This window comes from Caretta caretta, chromosome 17 (genome assembly GCF_965140235.1).
Source record: "Caretta caretta isolate rCarCar2 chromosome 17, rCarCar1.hap1, whole genome shotgun sequence".
Classification (NCBI taxonomy): Eukaryota; Metazoa; Chordata; order Testudines; family Cheloniidae; genus Caretta; species Caretta caretta.
The window spans coordinates 18,185,347-18,203,739 of NC_134222.1; the positions used below are offsets into that span (position 1 = coordinate 18,185,347).

At 47.0% G+C, this 18,393-nt stretch overlaps 3 protein-coding genes across 8 annotated transcripts in view; 2 read left to right on the forward strand and 1 right to left on the reverse strand.

Annotated features, from left to right (window-relative positions):
* Window positions 1-1,443: 1,443 nt before the first annotated feature.
* C1QBP (complement C1q binding protein) lies at window positions 1,444-8,198 on the forward strand. Its single transcript, XM_048824486.2, has 6 exons — window positions 1,444-1,792; window positions 3,745-3,895; window positions 4,509-4,596; window positions 5,190-5,285; window positions 6,315-6,437; window positions 7,780-8,198. The coding sequence occupies exons 1-6, from the start codon at window positions 1,459-1,461 to the stop codon at window positions 7,927-7,929; spliced, it is 942 nt and encodes a 313-aa protein (XP_048680443.2). The 5' UTR covers window positions 1,444-1,458; the 3' UTR covers window positions 7,930-8,198.
* RPAIN (RPA interacting protein) lies at window positions 3,440-16,364 on the reverse strand. 3 transcript variants are annotated; one of them, XM_075120686.1, is made up of 8 exons: window positions 16,231-16,364; window positions 14,182-14,370; window positions 13,285-13,348; window positions 12,255-12,369; window positions 11,546-11,609; window positions 10,852-10,986; window positions 9,963-10,033; window positions 3,440-4,195 (listed from the first exon to the last, which is right to left on the reverse strand). In XM_075120686.1, the coding sequence occupies exons 1-7, from the start codon at window positions 16,306-16,308 to the stop codon at window positions 10,004-10,006; spliced, it is 675 nt and encodes a 224-aa protein (XP_074976787.1). In that variant the 5' UTR covers window positions 16,309-16,364; the 3' UTR covers window positions 3,440-4,195; window positions 9,963-10,003. The 3 variants fall into 3 exon arrangements, with proteins under 3 accessions (XP_074976787.1, XP_074976788.1, XP_074976786.1); XM_075120687.1 differs by lacking the exon at window positions 9,963-10,033; XM_075120685.1 differs by lacking the exon at window positions 3,440-4,195 and having other exon boundaries at window positions 9,806-10,033.
* Window positions 16,365-16,489: 125 nt separating this feature from the next.
* Window positions 16,490-18,393, forward strand: part of NUP88 (nucleoporin 88) — a 28,807-nt gene continuing 26,903 nt past the window's right edge. For all 4 annotated transcript variants that reach the window (XR_007353206.2, XM_075120822.1, XM_048824485.2 and 1 more), the window contains exons 1-2: window positions 16,490-16,758; window positions 18,060-18,229. Coding sequence is in view for 3 of the 4 variants with exons in the window: in XM_075120822.1 (XP_074976923.1) it covers window positions 16,522-16,758; window positions 18,060-18,229 (407 nt within the window). In the remaining variant the exon portion in view is untranslated. The remainder of the gene's footprint in view (window positions 16,759-18,059; window positions 18,230-18,393) is intronic.

The window sequence follows — 18,393 nt, forward strand, 5'->3', positions numbered from 1 at the left end:
TACCTCATGGTATGTTTAGGTACAAATTATAATTTTCTATAGTGATTTTCTTTTTTTTGTACTTTGGATTCTTGTAACATGATGATTTATTCTAAGCATCGCTTTGCTGTCGTGACCTAAAGTCCTTTTGTAAATGTGTTTTCCTGGAGCTTTTTTTTTTTTTTTTTTTTTTTTTGAGAGCTGGTCATTAGAGGGTAACATCACTAACATACAAAAAGTCAGCGTGTTGTGCCAGGGTGTATGTCCCCTGGTCAGTCCTTCTTTTAAAATTAATATTAGTATATTAGAACTAGGTTATTTTTTTGACTTATTTCTATTTTCAAATAAATTTAAGGGGACTTGCAAAAATGAATGAAAAGTTGAAGAGGCATGATTGTAGGTGACCAGCTTGAAGTGCATTAAAGGGTTGTAATTTTCAGTGGCTGTTCAACTGCCTGAAGCCTTTAAGGCAGAGATACTCAATAGGTAGACCGTGGGGCCAAATCCAGCCTGCCAGATGCTTTTAAGTGGACCCTTACATCTTTTTATTTATCTTCATTATTTTCTCTGGAGTCTGGACTTTGACCAAGAAATGTGGACCTTGACCATCTATATTTGAAGGTTTCAGAGTAGCAGCCATGTTAGTTTGTATCCGCAAAAAGGAGGACTTGTGGCACCTTAGAGACTAAAATTTATTTGAGCATAAGCTTTGTGAGCTACAGCTCAGTGAGTCAGCTGTAGCTCACGGAAGCTTATGCTCAGATAAATTTGTTAGTCTCTAAGGTGCCACAAATCCTCCTCTTCTTTTTGCCTATACTTGAAGGTATCTCAAATTGGCATCCACAATCACTAGTCACTTTTGAAAACTGTGGCTAAGGTTACTCTCTCCTGCAGCCTACACTTGCTTTGTGCTGAAATCGGGTGTTGGCTTTTTGCGGGAAGAAAGAATTCCTGTGGCTCAGCCTTCACACCCCTACGGTACATCGGCGGTGGGAACCAAGCTCAGCGGCTACCTGTGTGAGCAAAGGCCGAAATGGAGACAAGGGGATGGGATTATGATGCGTCCACTGCTTTCCTGGGCCTCTGGCTCTCCATGGACGCTGTAGGGTTAATCGTTTACGGAAGATTATGTCATGTGATGAAACCTCCAGGAACAGGCCCAGCCAAAGTTGGGAACCCCAGGGCGCAGCTGAGCGAGCGGCTGCCGGAAGCCTTTAAGGCAGAGGTTCGCCATAGGTAGCGCGTGGGCCCACTCCAGCCGGCCAGACGCTCTTAAATGGAGCCGCGGGGCGGGGACTCTTGGCTCCATTTGTACAGCGCCTCGCACGCGGGGCTCAGGGGCGCTCCAGCCCCACCCAGGCCGAGGGGTTGGGGGCGGCGGCGGCTGCTGCCGCCCCGGGACCCGCCCCCAGGCCGTGCCCACGCGGCGCCGAGGCCGAGGCCTACCCCCCCCCAAGGGGGGAGAAACGCTTCCGGGTGATGACGTCTTGCCCTTCCGGGGGAGGGGCCGGCGCTTGTCCTCTGCTCCCGCACGTGCCGCCTCCCCGCCTCACTCGGCCTCGCGCTCCCGGCAGGATGCTGCTGGCCCGGGCCCTCCGCGCCGCCGCCGCCCTCCGCCCGCTGCCGCCGCGCCTCCCGCCCGCCCCGCTGCTGCGGCGGCCCGCGGCCCTGCTCTGCGACGCCCGCCCCTTCACCCGCAGCCTCTGGCTGCTCCGCGGGGGCGCCGCCGGGACCCAGCGGCCCGGCCTCCTGCGGCCCCCGCGGGCCTCGCCCGCCGGCGTGTCCTGCGGCTGCGGCGGCCTCCACACCGAGGGTAAGGGCGGGCCGCGCCGCGGGGGGGGGCCTGGGAGAAGAGCGGGGTTTCCTAGGCCCGGGGCGGGCCCGTCCCGCCGGGTCCTGCCTGGCCTGGGCGGTCAGTGCGCAGGTCACACGCCCCGGCGGACGCTCCGCTTCCGAGCTGCGGCCCGGGGCTGGCCGCCGGGCCGGGGCGGTGGAGGGCCCGGGCTCCCTCCTTCGGAAGATCCGCCGCCGTGAGCGGCCCCTGTGTGTGTCCAGGATGTTCCCTGCCTGGCGGCGGCGGCCTGCGCTTTCCTCCTGGGCTCTCGCTCGGCCGCACTGCGCAGCTGAAAGCCGGTATGTGCCCTCGGGGCGCGACCGTGTCCCGGGGCTCCTGTGTCCTCCGCATCCCAGCAGTCCCTAGGCCCAGAGTCTCCTGGGCATCCAGGTGCGGGGTGGGGATGGGTGGCAGATGTCTGACTCTAGCAGAAAGAACAGGAGGACTTGGGGCACCTTAGAGACGAACCAATTTATTAGAGCATGAGCTTTCGGGAGCTGCAGCTCACTTCATCGGACGCATTGAGTGGAAAATACAGTGGGGAGATTTATGTACACTCTAGCAGAACTGGGAGTTGGGTCTGTGGGATTCTGGTCCTGTCTTTGTCACTGGCAAAATGTGTGACCTTGGCAAGTCACTAAACTTTTCTCAAAAACAGACTCCAAGGAGAGACTGCTGAATTGGAATTAATTTGCAAACGATGCAATTAACTTAGGCTTGAATAGAGACTGGGAGTGGATGGGTCATTACACAAAGTAAAACTATTTCCCTATGTTTATTCCACACCCCCCCCCCCCCCCCAACTGTTCCTCAGACGTTCTTGTCAACTGCTGGAAATGGCCCATCTTGATTATCACTACAAAAGGCTCCCCCCCCTTCCTGGTAATAGCTCACCTTAAGTGATCACTCTCCTTACGGTGTGTATGGTAACACCCATTGTTTCATGTTCTCTATGTATATAAATCTCCCCACTGTATTTTCCACTGAATGCATCCGATGAAGTGAGCTGTAGCTCACGAAAGCTTATGCTCAAATAAATTGGTTCGTCTCTAAGGTGCCACAAGTACTCCTTTTCTTTTTGCGAATACAGACTAACATGGCTGCTACTCTGAAACTTAACTTTTCTGTTATCTGTCAGGCCTGTCTCTCTTCTCCCTCCCCAACCCCCTTCCCCCGCGTTAACTTCAGCAAACCCAGTGGTGAAATAAGGATAATTCACCTGCCTTATGGAAGGGGTTTATGAAACATAATGTTTGCAAAGCAGTGTGAGCTCCTTGGATGGATGGTAAAACAGGTATTTATCTGTATTGTAATCAAGTCTCAGTCATGGAGGTACATTGGGATTATTACCCTCTGACTTCACACTTAGGCCCTGTAGGGCAGATTCTGATGCATGAGGTCCATTGTAGTCACTAGGAACCCTGCTTAAGACTCCAGTGATTCCATCCAAGTTCTTGTGCTCACTTCATTAATAATTTAGGTGCTTTTTTCCTCGTGTATTGTACCTGTATCAATACTTGTATGTATTGAAAGAACAGGTTTTAATGTATTTTAGTAAAGACTTGTTATTTAACTCTTTGTACAGAACTTCAGCCCCTTTGGCAAATTACGAGCTCTTACACGTCATCACTCTGCACACACTTTAATTCTTTGCCCTCTTCGGTATCGTGCTTTTCAGCTGAACATTATAAACTCTTTTATGAACTAGTAGGCCTTGTAACCTTAGTATAAGGTATGTGGTATTACCTCCCCACCATCACCATTTTATACCAGGATAAACTGAGGTACACAGACGTTATTTGGTCAAGTCAGTGACTAAACTAGAAATAGAATCCTGGAGGCCTAACTTCGTTTTCTCTTCTAGCCAGTAGGGAACAATATTTCTCTAACCCAGGTGTTTTAATATCTTCATCTCTTTTTATTCCTCCCAGGGGACAAAGCATTTGCAGAGTTTCTGATAGATGAAATTAAAGAGGAGAAGAAGATCCAGAAACATAAATCCCTGCCCAAGATGTCTGGAGGGTGGGAGCTAGAAGTGCATGGCACTGAAGCCAAATTGTTGCGGAAAATAGCTGGTGAGAGGTAAGCGTGAGATGGGTTTTTTCGCAGAGCTGATATTTGATCTTGTCAGTGAACATAAGGACTTAGTTTAAATTCCAGTGAAGCAGGGTAAGCACGTCTTGTCCATGATAGATGTTGTGTTAATGAAAAGCTATTAACTTAGTACTGCTTCCCAGTGTCACTTTGTGCTGTCATCCAGGCCAAGTGGAGATTACAAAAGCTTTGAAGTCACTTTATTTTTCCATCCTGTAGAGCAATGTGGTATACTCTGCCATTGTAGCTTGCCCTGTGTCTTCTCAGGATTCATGGCACCATTTCACTCTAGGGGGGAACAGGAAACAAGATTTTAACCTAGTAAACTGAGAATACATTCGTTCATAAATACAGGGAACTTATGGGGTTTAAACTTTGTGCAGTGGTCTTATCTTAAAATTTATCCTTAAGAGTAGCACACCATACGAAGTGCAGGGGAAATTCAGTGAAGCACATAATGTACTTCAGGCCCCGTTATTGACATCACAGATAGAATAAGCACCTGAAACTTTGTGAGCAGGAATAGAGCCGTATCAGTTGTTCAACTAGTGTGGCTTTTATCTGGTATTTAATCTCATCCTCTTGTTATGTTGTGTTGAAGGATTACAGTTACATTCAACATTAACAACAGCATTCCACCAACATTTGATGAAGAGCCACAAGAAGGACAGAAAGCTGATGAACAGGAGGTAAATGTACAGCCTTTATGTACCCTTTCAATAAGTACACTGTAGTAGAGCAGGACATTAGGCTTTTGCCTGGTCTACCATTTAACTACCCTCTCATTGCAATATCAAAGGAAGAAAGACACCTGGTAGGCCTAAAATGTGCCCATACAAGAGGATCCTTTGTAGCTAAGATGAAGGGACTCAGATGTTTGAACTTATGGCTACCTTTGCAACTTGCTGTGATGAAGTACAGTTAAAAAAAATCTCAATCCATAAATATATTCACACACCCCTTGATCTTTTATAAAGTCATCTATATTTATGGTGATGGTGGGATTTAATCAGCCGGTATTACAGTAGTTAGTAAGTAGTATCACTTACCACTTTTAAAGTGAGTGATGTGATGGTTTTGAGGTAAAAACTTGCTTTGCTGTGAACACCGATATTAGACATATTCAAGGAATCTCTGTAGTGTCTTAAAAACAAACCAGTTTGAGGTTTGTAGCAGTTGGCTTATGCACTACCTGCTTTTCCCACTGGTCTTCGTGCAGAAAGTAGTTACCTAGCATAGGTGGAGTCCAATGCTAACGTGATCTTCTTCTTTCTTTTCATAGCCTGAACTTACATCGACTCCTAACTTTGTTGTAGAAGTAACAAAAGATGATCCCAAACAGACTCTTGTGCTTGACTGCCACTATCCTGAGGATGAGGTAGGTATCATGATTTGGAGGAAGTGAACCACTGGTAATTATGTGTTGAGAGGGACAATGCACTCTGATTCTGTACACATTATCCTCCTGACTGTGGCATGATTTTGCCATCATCTTATTCCTCTTGTCTGATCAGGCAAGATTTTGCTGTACAACATATATCATCTTCCATAATCTATACACAGTCCTATTACCATCTTGTTCAGTGCGACACAATAAAAGGTTTTAAGTGTTTGCAGAGCCGGGAAGTTCCACTCCACTCTGTATATCCTGATCTCACTTCCCTAAGTATAGCTGCTTGCTTTCCTCTGTTCTAATAGCTTCTGCTGAACAAAGTAGGCAGAAGGAAGTGAGCAGCAATCTTTTGCAGTGTACCGTAACTTGAAAGACAGCAATTCAAAACTTATAAAAGGAAATATATTTCTACACAATGCATAATTGACTTGTGGAATCCATTGTCACTAGGTGTCATTGAGACCAAGAGTAGTAGAATTCCAAAATAAGTTAGACATTTTTTCTGCTGAGAACATTGCAGTTGCATTTGACTTTAAAAAAAACAAAAAAAAAAACACCTTAATAAAATCCTTAGAAGGGATATAAATCTTAGTGCTTCATAGTATAAGCCAGACTCTAGTTGACAACATTTAGGAGGAATCTTCTTCTTGGGATATTCCAGAATTGTCTATTAGAAGATTTTGTACATTTTCCTCTGAAGCAACTGGTACTGGCCACTGGTCAGAGACAGGATAATGGGCAACAAATAATGGTGGATTGATCCGTTATGGCAACTTGTGTGTCTTTGTGCAAGTGTCCTTACCACATGTACACAGCAAGAGGCGAACTAGGGACTCCTGAGTATGTTAATAAGCAAAAACTGCAAGTGTACACAGCTTTACCATGTGTCAGTCATATGGTGTTAGGCTCCATAGCTTTTACCAGCTGAATAACATTCCTGATCCAGAACGTAATGGCTGAAGGTGCTCTCCAGTTTGGGCAATTCTTCCTCACAGATCTCATTTCTTGTGTCAGATTGGACATGGGGAAGAGGAGGAGAGTGACATTTTCTCAATTCGGGAGGTCAGCTTTCAGCCCACTGGAGAATCAGACTGGAAGGACACCAACTACACTCTCAGCACAGACTCTCTTGACTGGGTAGGTGCAGCTAAAACCCGCGTAGCACGCTAGACTGCATTAGAGCTTAGCTCAACTCATCCCACTTGATTTTTCTCTCTAGATGTTGATATAGTCACCAGGAACCCTGTCCTGGGATTGCTTCTTGGTGAGGAGCTCTCTTTGAGAAGGAGAGTCCAGTGGTTAGGGTCCTTGCTATTCCCTACTTCTGCCCCAGGCTTCCTGTGTGACTTTAGGCAATTATGTACCTCAGTTCCCTATCTGTAAAATGGGGATAACAACACTGCTATCCCTTGTAGGGATGCTGTGAAGATGAATATAGATCTATGAGGTGCTCAGATACTACTGTGATGGGGGCCATTTATGTACCTAAGATAAATTGAAGTCAGTGAGAGGTCTGCAGGCTCATCTGTAGAATGGACTGAGTATCTGTTAGTGAAATTATCCCAGTTGTGTGAAAAATTGACAGATGATTTAAGGTAAAGTTAGCAGACACTCATGCATGTTCTTCTGTCTGTGTGTTACTGGCACATTTTATTATGCATATTTTTGTGTATTTACCAAAAACCTCACCAGGCACCTGCTGATACCCTCTAAATGCCAGTGATTTAACTGGAAATCCATGTTGGAGGAAGGGTTCGTATGTGCAAGTCCTTTTGCAGGCTCAGGCCTAGGCCTGTATCAAGAAGTGTGACTCTCTGGTTGGAACAGTCCTACTGATAATGCCAGAGGTTGAGATGCTGATGGTTAGGTTTGGGTTTTTTTAAAACATACACAATCAGATTTGGCAACGGGGAAGGTCTTCTACATCCCTGGTTTGCATTTACTGCTTAGTACAAAATGTGTTCTTTGGGGGGGGGGAATTATCACACAAGTCTACTTGCAACTCTAAAAATACATGAATATGAAAAAATGCAATGTATAATTTGGAAAGGAACTGAATCTTAATTGAACAGGTCTGTACCTCTGGTACCAGTCTTCTGACCATGCTGCCCAGACAGTATTGAAAATAACTTGTGTCCGAACTTTAAATACACAGCATTACAAAGAGAATCTTGGATGGGATAAAAGGCTTTTTGGTGATGCAGATGGTCTTCAACAGACTTGATTTACTAGCTTACATTGTCATCACACCATCTCAGTATTACAGTTGGGTGCAGTTTAGTAGAAAATAAATGTGATCCATCCATTAGAGGTCTCCTTTAAATCTTGCTCCTAGCTCAGGCCTGCTGTGAGGAAGGGAACGGGTTTTATCCATTTTGGGAAAAGACATTCACTTCTTCCGAGTGGAAAATGAAATACAAAAGGGCATTTAAAAGCAATGCTTATCTATAATAATCCTTTGTTTAATAATTTCTTGCAGGCTTTGTATGACCACTTAATGGATTTCTTGGCTGACCGAGGAGTGGACAACACATTTGCTGATGAGTTAATTGAGCTCAGCACTGCACTGGAGCACCAGGAGTACATTAGATTCCTTGAAGACCTTAAAAGCTTTGTCAAATGTCAGTAATGGGAAATTAAAAGTCAAAGCCTTTAACCATGGATACCCTGTAGCAGTGCTCTTACCCGCAGCTGATACCACCAGTAAGTTTAAAACTTCGAAGTGGGATAAACACATCATGGAAAACAAAATGATTATCAATGATTGCATTTCAAATTTAATTTATGTTGCAGCCTGGATTTTAAGTTTATGTCATTCTCACACCCTTTTGGGTATTTTTGTACAATTAAGAAACATGATATAATGACATGAAGAATAAAATCCGCTCAAGAAAAAAACCTTTCTTTCTGCTTTACTGTTGCTGGTTAAGAAGTGGTGTAAATTGGTCAGAGGCAAATACTTAAAGTCACAGATGCCTTTCTGCTGGTCGCGGGGAAGTTGAGTTCTTAAAATTTACAGACTGCATTTTATTTATGGTAGTCTATAAAATATTACTGTTAAACTAATTTGCCTTAACACAGAAGGTGATTAAAGGCAGGAGGGGAAGCATATTGTTTCTAGATGAATAGTTCAGATCTTATCCAGACTGATGACAGAGCTGCCAACACTGACTTTCATCTTATAGGAGTTGGTTTCTCAGGCCCCTTCCTAATGGTTAGATACCTGCATGACAAATCTTGCAGGCAGACTTGTGCATTGTGAAGATGCCTCTCCCTTGCCCCTATTCCTCATTTTTGGATAAATAGTTGGCATCAGTGGATTCTAAATATGATGTAGTAAAACTAGGCTCGCTGGATTAATTTGACTGCACTGTTGAAAGGAAACTCTGATTACAGGAACTAGGTTGAGTTCCTGACAACTTGGAAGGCCCAGCTCATATTGGTTAATGTTAAGCATGCACAGACTCTGTAGTATTTCAGATGAGCACTACCCTTTATCTGGTTACTTAACATTTTTTATCAATGTTTGTTTTCCTTGACATGTTAAAATATTCTATTTCTAGTATCTAATCTTTCAAATACATTGTTTAATACAAGTTAAATAAACATAGGAACCCTCCATCCTTGGGTTGGGTTTTTCATAACCCAGCTGGCAGCTCAATTAGCTGTACTTGCATGAGTTCTTCTATATGCCAGCTGTTTAGCTCACTCAGTCAACACCAAATCAAAACTACAGTGATCTTTATTTAGAATGGTTGGGGCTGATGTGCTATAACTGAAGCATTTGAGATCAAGAGTGCATCTAGGTTGTTTTGTTTACCCTTATCACAGTCCTGTTGAAAACTACCAGACATATTCCCCAGGAGCATGGATCTGTCACATCAGTGATTCTGAAAACATAAGATGTGACTGCCCTACTCTGATAAAGAGGGCACTACTGTATCATAACTGTTACTTTAAACTACTACCCTATACACTCAAAAGGAAGTGATGGTTGAGTTTTTGTCATTTCACATTTGTCACTGCATGCTAGTCATAGCTTGTGTCTGGCTCAAGGTTGAGGTTAAAGATGTGCTATATCACACTTTCTATTCACTTGCACATACGCTTTTACTGTTTGGACCTGGTATGTATTAAAGCCTTTCCTATGAAAGGTCAGGGGTTCAGCTGTAGTAGCAATGATGGGGACATTAGAGCCAGTGAGAGGGGAGACTTTAGTGTAATTTTTGTAAGTGCCAGTTTGTCTAAAATGGTACCTTTGTTCTTTGTGTATGTTCACTTACATTTCACAACTGAAATTTTCCATCAACTGTGGAGCAGGCACCTCCTGCTCTAAAGTATGTCACATGTAACTACACAAGCTGAGACAGGCAGAGCCCCTTCTGTTCTTTCTGCAGAACAGGAAATGAATGAAAAGCTAGAGAGGCAGCAGTAAGTTATGGGAAGGCTTGTGCTGACTTCAAGATTGTGGGGAGGCTTGCCTCATTTATATGAACAGCCACATCTCATTTCAAATATTTATTCAGCTATCAAAAGTGCAGATTAAGCCAATATTGCTTGATATCCAGTATTAAAGTACAAAATTATATACAGTTAAATATAAAAAGAAAAGATGTGCAGGATGCCATCCAAGTTGCTTAGAGGCTGAAGGAAGGATCTTACTAGTGTATTCTTTCCATAGAGAAACCCCAGCAGGGTTGTAGTTACAGGAGGACTGTCCAAGAGTCACAGACCTTTAGAAAAGAAAGGGCCCAGTCACTTACAGGTATAGACTATACAACAGTAATTGTAACACTAGAACAAGGTCAAGCCTCATGGGCACTAATGCTAAGAGGTACCTCTGACTAAGCCTTGGTTTGGTCTATGCACAGGGAGAAATTCAAGAGGGGACCCTGCTATGTCTAAAGGTTATGTTGATTTCAGCCTAACATTTGGGACTTCTACAAACAAGCTTTCAGTACGCTGACATCAAAATGGTTTCACAGCTTGTTACTGAAATGAAAAGTAGTCTTGTGGATTTAAATTTAAGTATTCCCTGCAGTGTTTGCAATCCAACTCTGCCACACTGCTAGTGCGGGAGAACCAGAAAGTAAAACACAGATGAGCCCGTATCACTTAGGTTGTCTAAGGCGAGACAACTAGAAAAAAGGAAACAAAGATGAAGAGTAACTTGTATTTTAAAAAATATATTCTTATAAAGACATCTTTGATTTTAGTAAAAGAGCCTGTTTATTCAGGAGATAAATTACTTAACCCAATAGTTCCATTTGTGTTACATGCCATGGGAAACACATACTGCATATCATACATGTAAAGGACAACTAGCCAAATTAGAAAATGGAATGAAACCATACTGTCATGTTCCTCACAAAAATGCCGTGTTTTTGCAAACCCAGAAGCTTCCTGAAAGGGGTGTCTGTGGGATGGGGGTGTCAAAGGGGGAGCAGCACAACCTTTAAGTTGAATAGGTTGATTTGTTCTTGCCTACTACATGGAGAAGCACACGTGAATTGGGAGCTTCCCCAAGACTCCCCTGGCAATTTAGACTCACCGGACAGCTCATGAGAAGATTGGTTTCTCCCTCCATTCCACTAGTGATGGAGAACTCAGGATTGTGAAGACACTGATGACCATGTTCTGTTACACTGTCTTCTAGAAGTGACCGGAGCTTCTGTTCTGTCATACCCTGAGACAGAAATAGATTAAGAAACTCATCTTGTGCTTTTAATTTCCCTGCTGTATTTTCCACTGAATGCATCCGATGAAGTGAGCTGTAGCTCATGAAAGCTTATGCTCAAATAAAGTCTCTAAGGTGCCACAAGTCCTCCTTTTCACTTTGCAGCAAGTTTACATAACTCAGAACTAGCATTTCTGACTGCACAGCGCCACATGCTGGATAATTCACTTCAGATGCAAACTGCTACTACACTGGGTTTCTTTGCCTTTTTTTTTTATTCGATATGCTGCTTAATAGGAGAGAGAATGTATAGGCTCATATCTTCTCCCAGGCCCCTGCTGCTTGGTTTTCCAATCATTCCATTCAATGGACTTCTGGGATGGGCTCTACAGGCCAGTTTGAGAACCACAGCTCTGCACAGCCATCTTCCCATCAAGCTTGTATGGGTGCAAAATAGGACCAAGACAGGGGGGCACAAAAACACGAATGCTCTATGTCACCAGCATTCATGAGAGAGGCAACTTTGCCCAGAACTCTGAGGTGCTACAACACTTAAATTATAGTTTACCTGTGCGCTGATGTATAATCCACACTGGCATAAAACCAAATGACTCATCACAGTCAGGTTATTCCTAGAAATAGAACACAATGTGATAACCTTGACTGACAACTAGAAGAGAAAACACTGAATTCCAGCAAGACTGAAGTTAGATTTTGGAAGCATCTCTCACACACCGGATTTGTGCCTTCTGAGTAACTGTAACAATCAAACCCTTACTAGAGAAAGAGGTCTGCTTTTTTTTTTTCTCCTCCATGCAAGAGGCCAAACTGCATCTCCAGCCAGAGAATGACTGTCAACTCACTGCAGAATCCCCTGTACCACTTAAGGCTATTTTGATCATCAGCATACCCAACAGTATGCTTCATGCAATGAATGGTATGGAAGAGAGGCATGAAGCTGAGGTGTTCAAGTCATGTTACTCACAAAATATGAGGTCTGGCCGTAACTTCTTACAGCATGTTGCTGTTAAAGGCCTACTGAGTTACACAGCTCACTGCATTCCAGTGATAACTGGATCTCTTCACTTATCTCTCACTTATTACAGCAAGAATGAATGAATGAAGCTAGACTTCATCAGCCAATCACCAGCTGTTACAAAGCATGCATAAAAAGATGTTTAAGCTTTGACAACATCACATACTTGGGTGAATTCAGAAGATCTACTGGCTGGTGAGTTAGTTAACATATAGCATTTGATGACCAGAACACACCTCACCTTTTACACACAGGACAGATAATCTTGTTGCCTGTGTCCAAGCTGTCAAGCATTGCATTGAGGCACTCCTGGTCGAACTGCAGACTCCGTTCATATTCTTCTATTGTCAACTGTTCTGTTTAAAAAAAAAAACACCCACAATTGTCACTGGCTACTGACCTAAGGCAAATGTCAATATGAAATTGCTATGGCTAGGCAGAGAGAAATCTGGGTTAGTCACTATTTGTAACTTGTCTTTCTTTGGATCAGCTGCAAAAGTATTAGGGGATTCTGACTTAAAATCTTTACTCATGTTGCCCACTGAAAACCTTTAGATGATCCTAATCTAACTGCCTACTACACATTCCATCCAAAGATCTCAAATTTTACAAGCATTAATCAACTGCACCTCACATCCTCCTATTTTATAGATAGGGAAACAGAGATCGTGATGTGTCAGAGCCTGAAGCTTCTGGATTCCGGTTCTGTGCTCAGACTACTCTTATTTCAGAGGATACAAAAGGAGATCTGTTGTGTGCCATTACGACTGTCATTTGGTCATTTACTGCTCACGGGAAAGTCAAATTCGGGTGAGAGGCAAAAATCAAATATTTTATATATTATCAGGTTTCAGAACACTTGTTCTGTATCACAGATAACCTTCATGTTTTCTATTCTTAATGGAAATATTGGGACATTTTTACTTATCCAGCAATGGATCTTCCAACCCTTCACAAGGGAACTAAAGCTCTCGCTAACAGTCCAAGCTCATGTTCTTCATTGGCCTCTCACACATCCCATGATTTAACTCAACTCTTGGAGTTGTAACAAAGCAAAACTACCAATCACATCCAACCACCTACCAGGATCCCAAAGCATCTGAGATCATGGATCTTTTTAAAAGAGTCCTTTGGAAATCACGTGATTTCCAAACCAAGAAGAAAGTTCAGCTTCAAATAAATGGATGACTAGGATTTCAGGAAGGTTAAAAATGACTCACGTAGGGTATTGGCATGTGTCAATATCAAGAATATGTTTTTTGAAAAGCTACCTTGTGAGATCAACTCTTGTTGGATTTCCTCCAGTACTGCTAGTTCATCGGGGTCCTCCAACACCTGAAACATACATCGATCAGTATTCCTCTCTTTAAGGCAAGTGGGGAAGCATTATTTCACAACATCAGCAGGACAGTACTGCATTAAAACAATCCAGTGTAATCAAACAAGTGACTCAACTTCCATGGGTTGTTTACAGTTAGCAAGCAGAGGTTTCCAGACTCCTTTAAAGCTAGATAGAAGTTTCAAGGAAATACAGCTCCAATCCCCTTTAACGTCAAACCTTAACATTTTATATCCATTTGTAGGTGTGTCATTCTAAGAAATTAGACAAATAACACTAATCTTTAAAAACCAGGCAAAAAAACCAACCAACCACCCAGAATCACAAGATTCACATGCAATTGGTGCTGAAGGGAACTTCCCATTCCTAGCTACAAGGGACTGAGTGGCAGTAGCTCCTGATATTGGATCCTCCACTCATATGGCTGAAGCAGCTCACAACTTTGGAGCTGTGCAAATCCTGACCAGCCAGAGGCATGAGATCCTTAAAGCAGGGCATTACAGCTACGTACCTTTTTGGGTAGTGGGGGAGAAGGGTACTAGATATAAATAACAATAGATGTACATTATCTTGAGATGGGTAGCACCTGATTAGCAGAGAGAAGCCCAGAGAGTTTAAAGAGGAGCCCTAAAGCAAACGGGCTTTTGAAAGTGTAAGGGCCTGCACATAACAGGAACGATCAGGCCCATTAGAGGGACTGAAGTGTTATAAATGTTAATAATAAATGTTTCTCTGATTGAGGATGGAGATGCAGTTTATAATGTCGTTCGATGGGGAAGCCACGCATAGGGAGTCTCCAAGATGATGCGCAAGAATCCAGCTCACTGACCTGTGACAGCGCCTCCTTTCTCCTGAGGGAGGGCAGGCTGACGTTCACTGACTGCAAGGCCTGCCACTCCTCCTCCATCACCTCCTGCACGAGAAGAGCACCTGGCGCATGGCAGTGCACATTCTCCCCAGCCTGGCGGTATCTATCCAGCAGCTTGGCACGACTGTTTTTAAGTCTCTCCACACAGCGCTTTGAGAGAAGACAAAATAGAGGATGCAGGATTCATTAGCGTCATGCCTCTTCTTTTGGATGGACAACGGGGCAACCAGACACTGATTTTACAGCTCAGGGATGTAACTGAAAAAAAACTGAGAAATTACAGGACTGGAATAGTAACATGGTTTTTGAGAAGTCCCAGCTGGAGCAGATAGGCAGAACCAGAGAGCAGTCAGGCTCCTAGACCATTAGCAGATAGGTCTACAGGAGGCCAAGAGCTCAGGTTTAATCCAGTTTGGCTGGGCAGATGGGATCTCACTTCTCCATTCTGAAAGTAAGTCAAGGGAAACAGCTGTATTTTCTGCCCAGTCTCTAATACACAGGGACACAGATTTTTATGGTGCTGCTATGACAACCCCTATGTGTGTCGCCAGACCTCAACTCAGATACATACGTGGCTGGCAATTCTTTGGCTTTTTCTGGCTAGAAATTACTTGTTCTGCTATCAGCCAGCTGTATGTGCTGTCCCCATTCCCTTCTCTCTCTTTTAAGAATAATCTGGAGTTGATGGTAAGGTAGAAGTTAAGTTGGTAGTAGGAGAATTGACCTGAAATCAGAGCCTGACCATATTTATTTCTCAAGGTTGTCCTACTGGCAGTAGGAAGCTAGGAAACTTGTTCTGGAGCCCTACAGGGCTTCAGGCTCACCAGCTGCCCATCAGAACAGATCCTGTCTCCCCCCACTGCCACTAAGCCCACAAGATCACCATTCAACTCTTCCTTCTAGATCGCTTTCAGGGTGCCATTGAAAGCAAAGCAGTGGCCAACTTATATCTGTTTGAAAAGGGTCCTATTGGGTTCTGGGGAGGTTGGCTGATGCAAGCCCACCCATGGCTAAAGGGCCCTCCCCCAGCCTAGGGGGAGGAGCCAATGAGCCCAGGACTAAATGATTATGGGGGACAACAGAAAAAAATAACAAGGGCAGGTGTGAAGGTCAAAGGGTCAAAAAAAGGGAACCTGAAGGGGACACCAGAGCAGAGAGCATCCACTGCTCCTCGAAGGTATCAAGGGAGCCACCCAGAGGCGCTCTGCCTGGATGCGTGAACAGGAGGAGGATTGGAAATAGGCCCCACGGTTGCAGAGAACCCCCTCAGCCAAAACCCTCTCCCTGGTGTGGTAGATGGCCACATCGCTCGGAGGAGGTTGAAGAGGAAGGTCCTGTGATTTTGTGGGGCCATATATAGGGTGTGCATGCATGAGAAGGTCAGGGGAGAAGTGCAGGAGGAGCCGGAAAAGAGCTGCAACCTGGTGCACTTAAGGTAAACGGGCACCAGGGTCTCCCTCGCGCCACATAAGGGACAGGCATCAGGGACGGGTGACCCGTGTCGGGTACACGCCCATACTCCTAGCCTCGAAAATGGTGTTAGGGAGACAGCACGGCCCAGCGCATAAACGCTGGCCTGGTGAGCCAGAAGCCCTGGGTTCCAGCCCTACACTTGAGCACGCAATCCCTCCGTGCCTCAGTTTCCCGCTCTGCAAGATGGTGCCAATGGTACTGTAAAGTAACTGTTCCTCTTAACAGGTCTCCCCACCCGGGGCAGGGCTGCTCCGCTCCCAGCCTGTGGGCATGGGAATCCTGCCACCTGGATCTCGCATCCTTCCCAACCTCGGCCAGTAAAACACCGGGCCAGGCCCAGGGGAGGGACCCCGGCCCCCCCGCCCTTCAGCTGCAGCCAGCCCGGGATCCAGGAGCGGGGCTCCGGTGGGGGTCGGCCGGCAGCGCGCAGAACGGCCCGCCGCGGGATGGGGAAATCGTTACAATGTACCCAGTGCGCGAACGCTGGGCTCCCCCGCGTTCTACCGGCGGGGGGGGGGGGGGGCACCCTTCCCTCACCCGGCGGTAGGTCTCCTTCCAGGGCGGGGCTGCGGCCCCCTTGTAAAGAGCGCGATGCCGCTGCCCGAGCGCCTCCATGCCGGCCGCACAACCCAGCGCAGCCGCGGCCCTGCGTGGTGCGCGCTGGGACTTGTAGTCCCGCTCTGCGCCCCCGCCCGGTGCACGCTGGGACTTGTAGTCCCGCTCTGCGCCCCCGCCCGGTGCACGCTGGGAGCGGTAGTTCTGAGGAGCCAGCCGGCCCCTGCCCGGCGATTGGCTGGCGGAGGGCGGCGCTGTTCCGGGGTGGCGGCGATGGCGGCCGAGGGGGAGCCGGCGGACGAGTGGCGGGCGGCGCTGCCGCACCATGCCGTGCTGTGCCGGCTGCGGGAGCAGAGCGCGGAGAGACCCAGCCCGCCCGGCCCGACCCGCAGCCTGATCTTCGGGCTGGACGCGGACCTGTTCCTGTGGGACGCGGAGCTCGGCGCCTTCTGCACCCTGAGCCTGCGGGGCCTGAGCGGCGCGGAGCCCGAGGGGCTGGGCCGGTACCAGGTACTGGGGGGGAGGGGGTCTGAGGGGCGCGGAGCCCGAGGGGCTGGGCCGGTACCAGGTACTGGGGGGGAGGGGGTCTGAGGGGCGCGGAGCCCGAGGGGCTGGGCCGGTACCAGGTACTGGGGGGGAGGGGGTCTGAGGGGCGCGGAGCCGGGGGGCTGGGCCGGTACCAGGTACTGGGGGGGAGGGGGTCTGAGGGGCGCGGAGCCGGGGGGGCTGGGGCGGTACCAGGTACTGGGGGGGAGGGGGTCTGAGGGGCGCGGAGCCGGGGGGGCTGGGGCGGTACCAGGTACTGGGGGGGAGGGGGTCTGAGGGGCGCGGAGCCGGGGGGGCTGGGGCGGTACCAGGTACTGGGGGGGGGGAGGAGGTCTGAGGGGCGCGGAGCTAGGGGGGCTGGGCCGGTACCAGGTACTGGGGAGTCTGAGGGGCGCGGAGCTAGGGGGGCTGGGCCGGTACCAGGTACTGGGGAGTCTGAGGGGCGCAGAGCTAGGGGGGCTGGGCTGGTACCAGGTACTGGGGGGGAGGGGGTCTGAGGGGCGCAGAGCTAGGGGGGCTGGGCCGGTACCAGGTACTGGGGGGAGGGGGTCTGAGGGGCGCGGAGCTAGGGGGGCTGGGCCGGTACCAGGTACTGGGGAGTCTGAGGGGCGCGGAGCTAGGGGGTCTGGGCCGGTACCAGGTACTGGGGAGTCTGAGGGGCGCGGAGCCAGGGGGGCTGGGCCGGTACCAGGTACTGGGGGGTCTGAGGGGCGCAGAGCCAGGAGGTCTGGGCAGGATCCGCGGAGGCAGTGTGTTTGGGGGGTGTCTGAGGAGTGCAGGGGCTGGGTTGGTACCGGGTGGTGTGGGGTGTCTGAGGGGCATGGAGCCTGGGGGGCTGGGCCAGTACCAGGTGGTGTGGGAAATGTGTGTCTGAGGTGTGTGGAGCTAAGGGGGCTGGGCCGGAACTGAGGGGGGTGGCCCCTCCCTGTCTTGTCCCGTCCCATCTGTTTACAAGTCAGTGAATGTTTCCAAAATAATTAATATAATGTTAACTCATGACTATTTACAAAAAGAAAAGGAGTACTAGTGGTACCTTAGAGACTAACCAATTTATTTGAGCATAAGCTTTCGTGAAGTGAGCTGTAGCTCACGAAAGCTTATGCTCAAATAAATTGGTTAGTCTCTAAGGTGCCACAAGTACTCCTTTTCTTTTTGCAAATACAGACTAACACGGCTGCTACTCTGAAACCTGTCATGACTATTTAGTACTTTTTAAGAACCTATTTATTAGTATTAGTGTTTTACTGAAACTTTTTAAATTTCAGACCCTGGTCTGCATAAATCCACCCCTTTTTGAGGTCTATGAAACCCTGTTAAGTCCCACCCAGCATCATGTGGCGCTCATAGGCATTAAAGGGCTGATGGTACTGGAATTGCCTAAGCGCTGGGGAAAGAACTCAGAATTTGAAGGTGGAAAACCAACAGTTAATTGTAGGTAGGTTATATTTCAGTCAGACGTTTAACCACATTCTGTTTTGACACTCTTCATGTGTGAGCCTCTGGTCTTTTCCAATCAAATAAAATTGTGCAAAAAGATATAACATATGTGCTGAGTGTAAGATACAGAGCAGAAAATATGAAAGAAGAGTTTCATATATA

What these genes read in the sequence shown, in the direction of transcription:
- C1QBP (XM_048824486.2), top strand. Translation starts at nt 1,459, where the DNA reads ATGACGTCTTGCCCTTCCGGGGGAGGGGCCGGCGCTTGTCCTCTGCTC. An exon ending in GCCACTATCCTGAGGATGAG is followed by an intron (nt 5,286 to 6,314) that starts GTAGGTATCATG and finishes TTCTTGTGTCAG; the next exon opens with ATTGGACATGGGGAAGAGGA. An exon ending in GCACAGACTCTCTTGACTGG is followed by an intron (nt 6,438 to 7,779) that starts GTAGGTGCAGCT and finishes AATTTCTTGCAG; the next exon opens with GCTTTGTATGACCACTTAAT.
- RPAIN (XM_075120686.1), bottom strand. Translation starts at nt 16,308, where the DNA reads ATGGAGGCGCTCGGGCAGCGGCATCGCGCTCTTTACAAGGGGGCCGCA. An exon ending in GAAAGGAGGCGCTGTCACAG is followed by an intron (nt 13,349 to 14,181) that starts GTCAGTGAGCTG and finishes TGTATGTTTCAG; the next exon opens with GTGTTGGAGGACCCCGATGA. An exon ending in GATTATACATCAGCGCACAG is followed by an intron (nt 10,987 to 11,545) that starts GTAAACTATAAT and finishes TTTCTGTCTCAG; the next exon opens with GGTATGACAGAACAGAAGCT.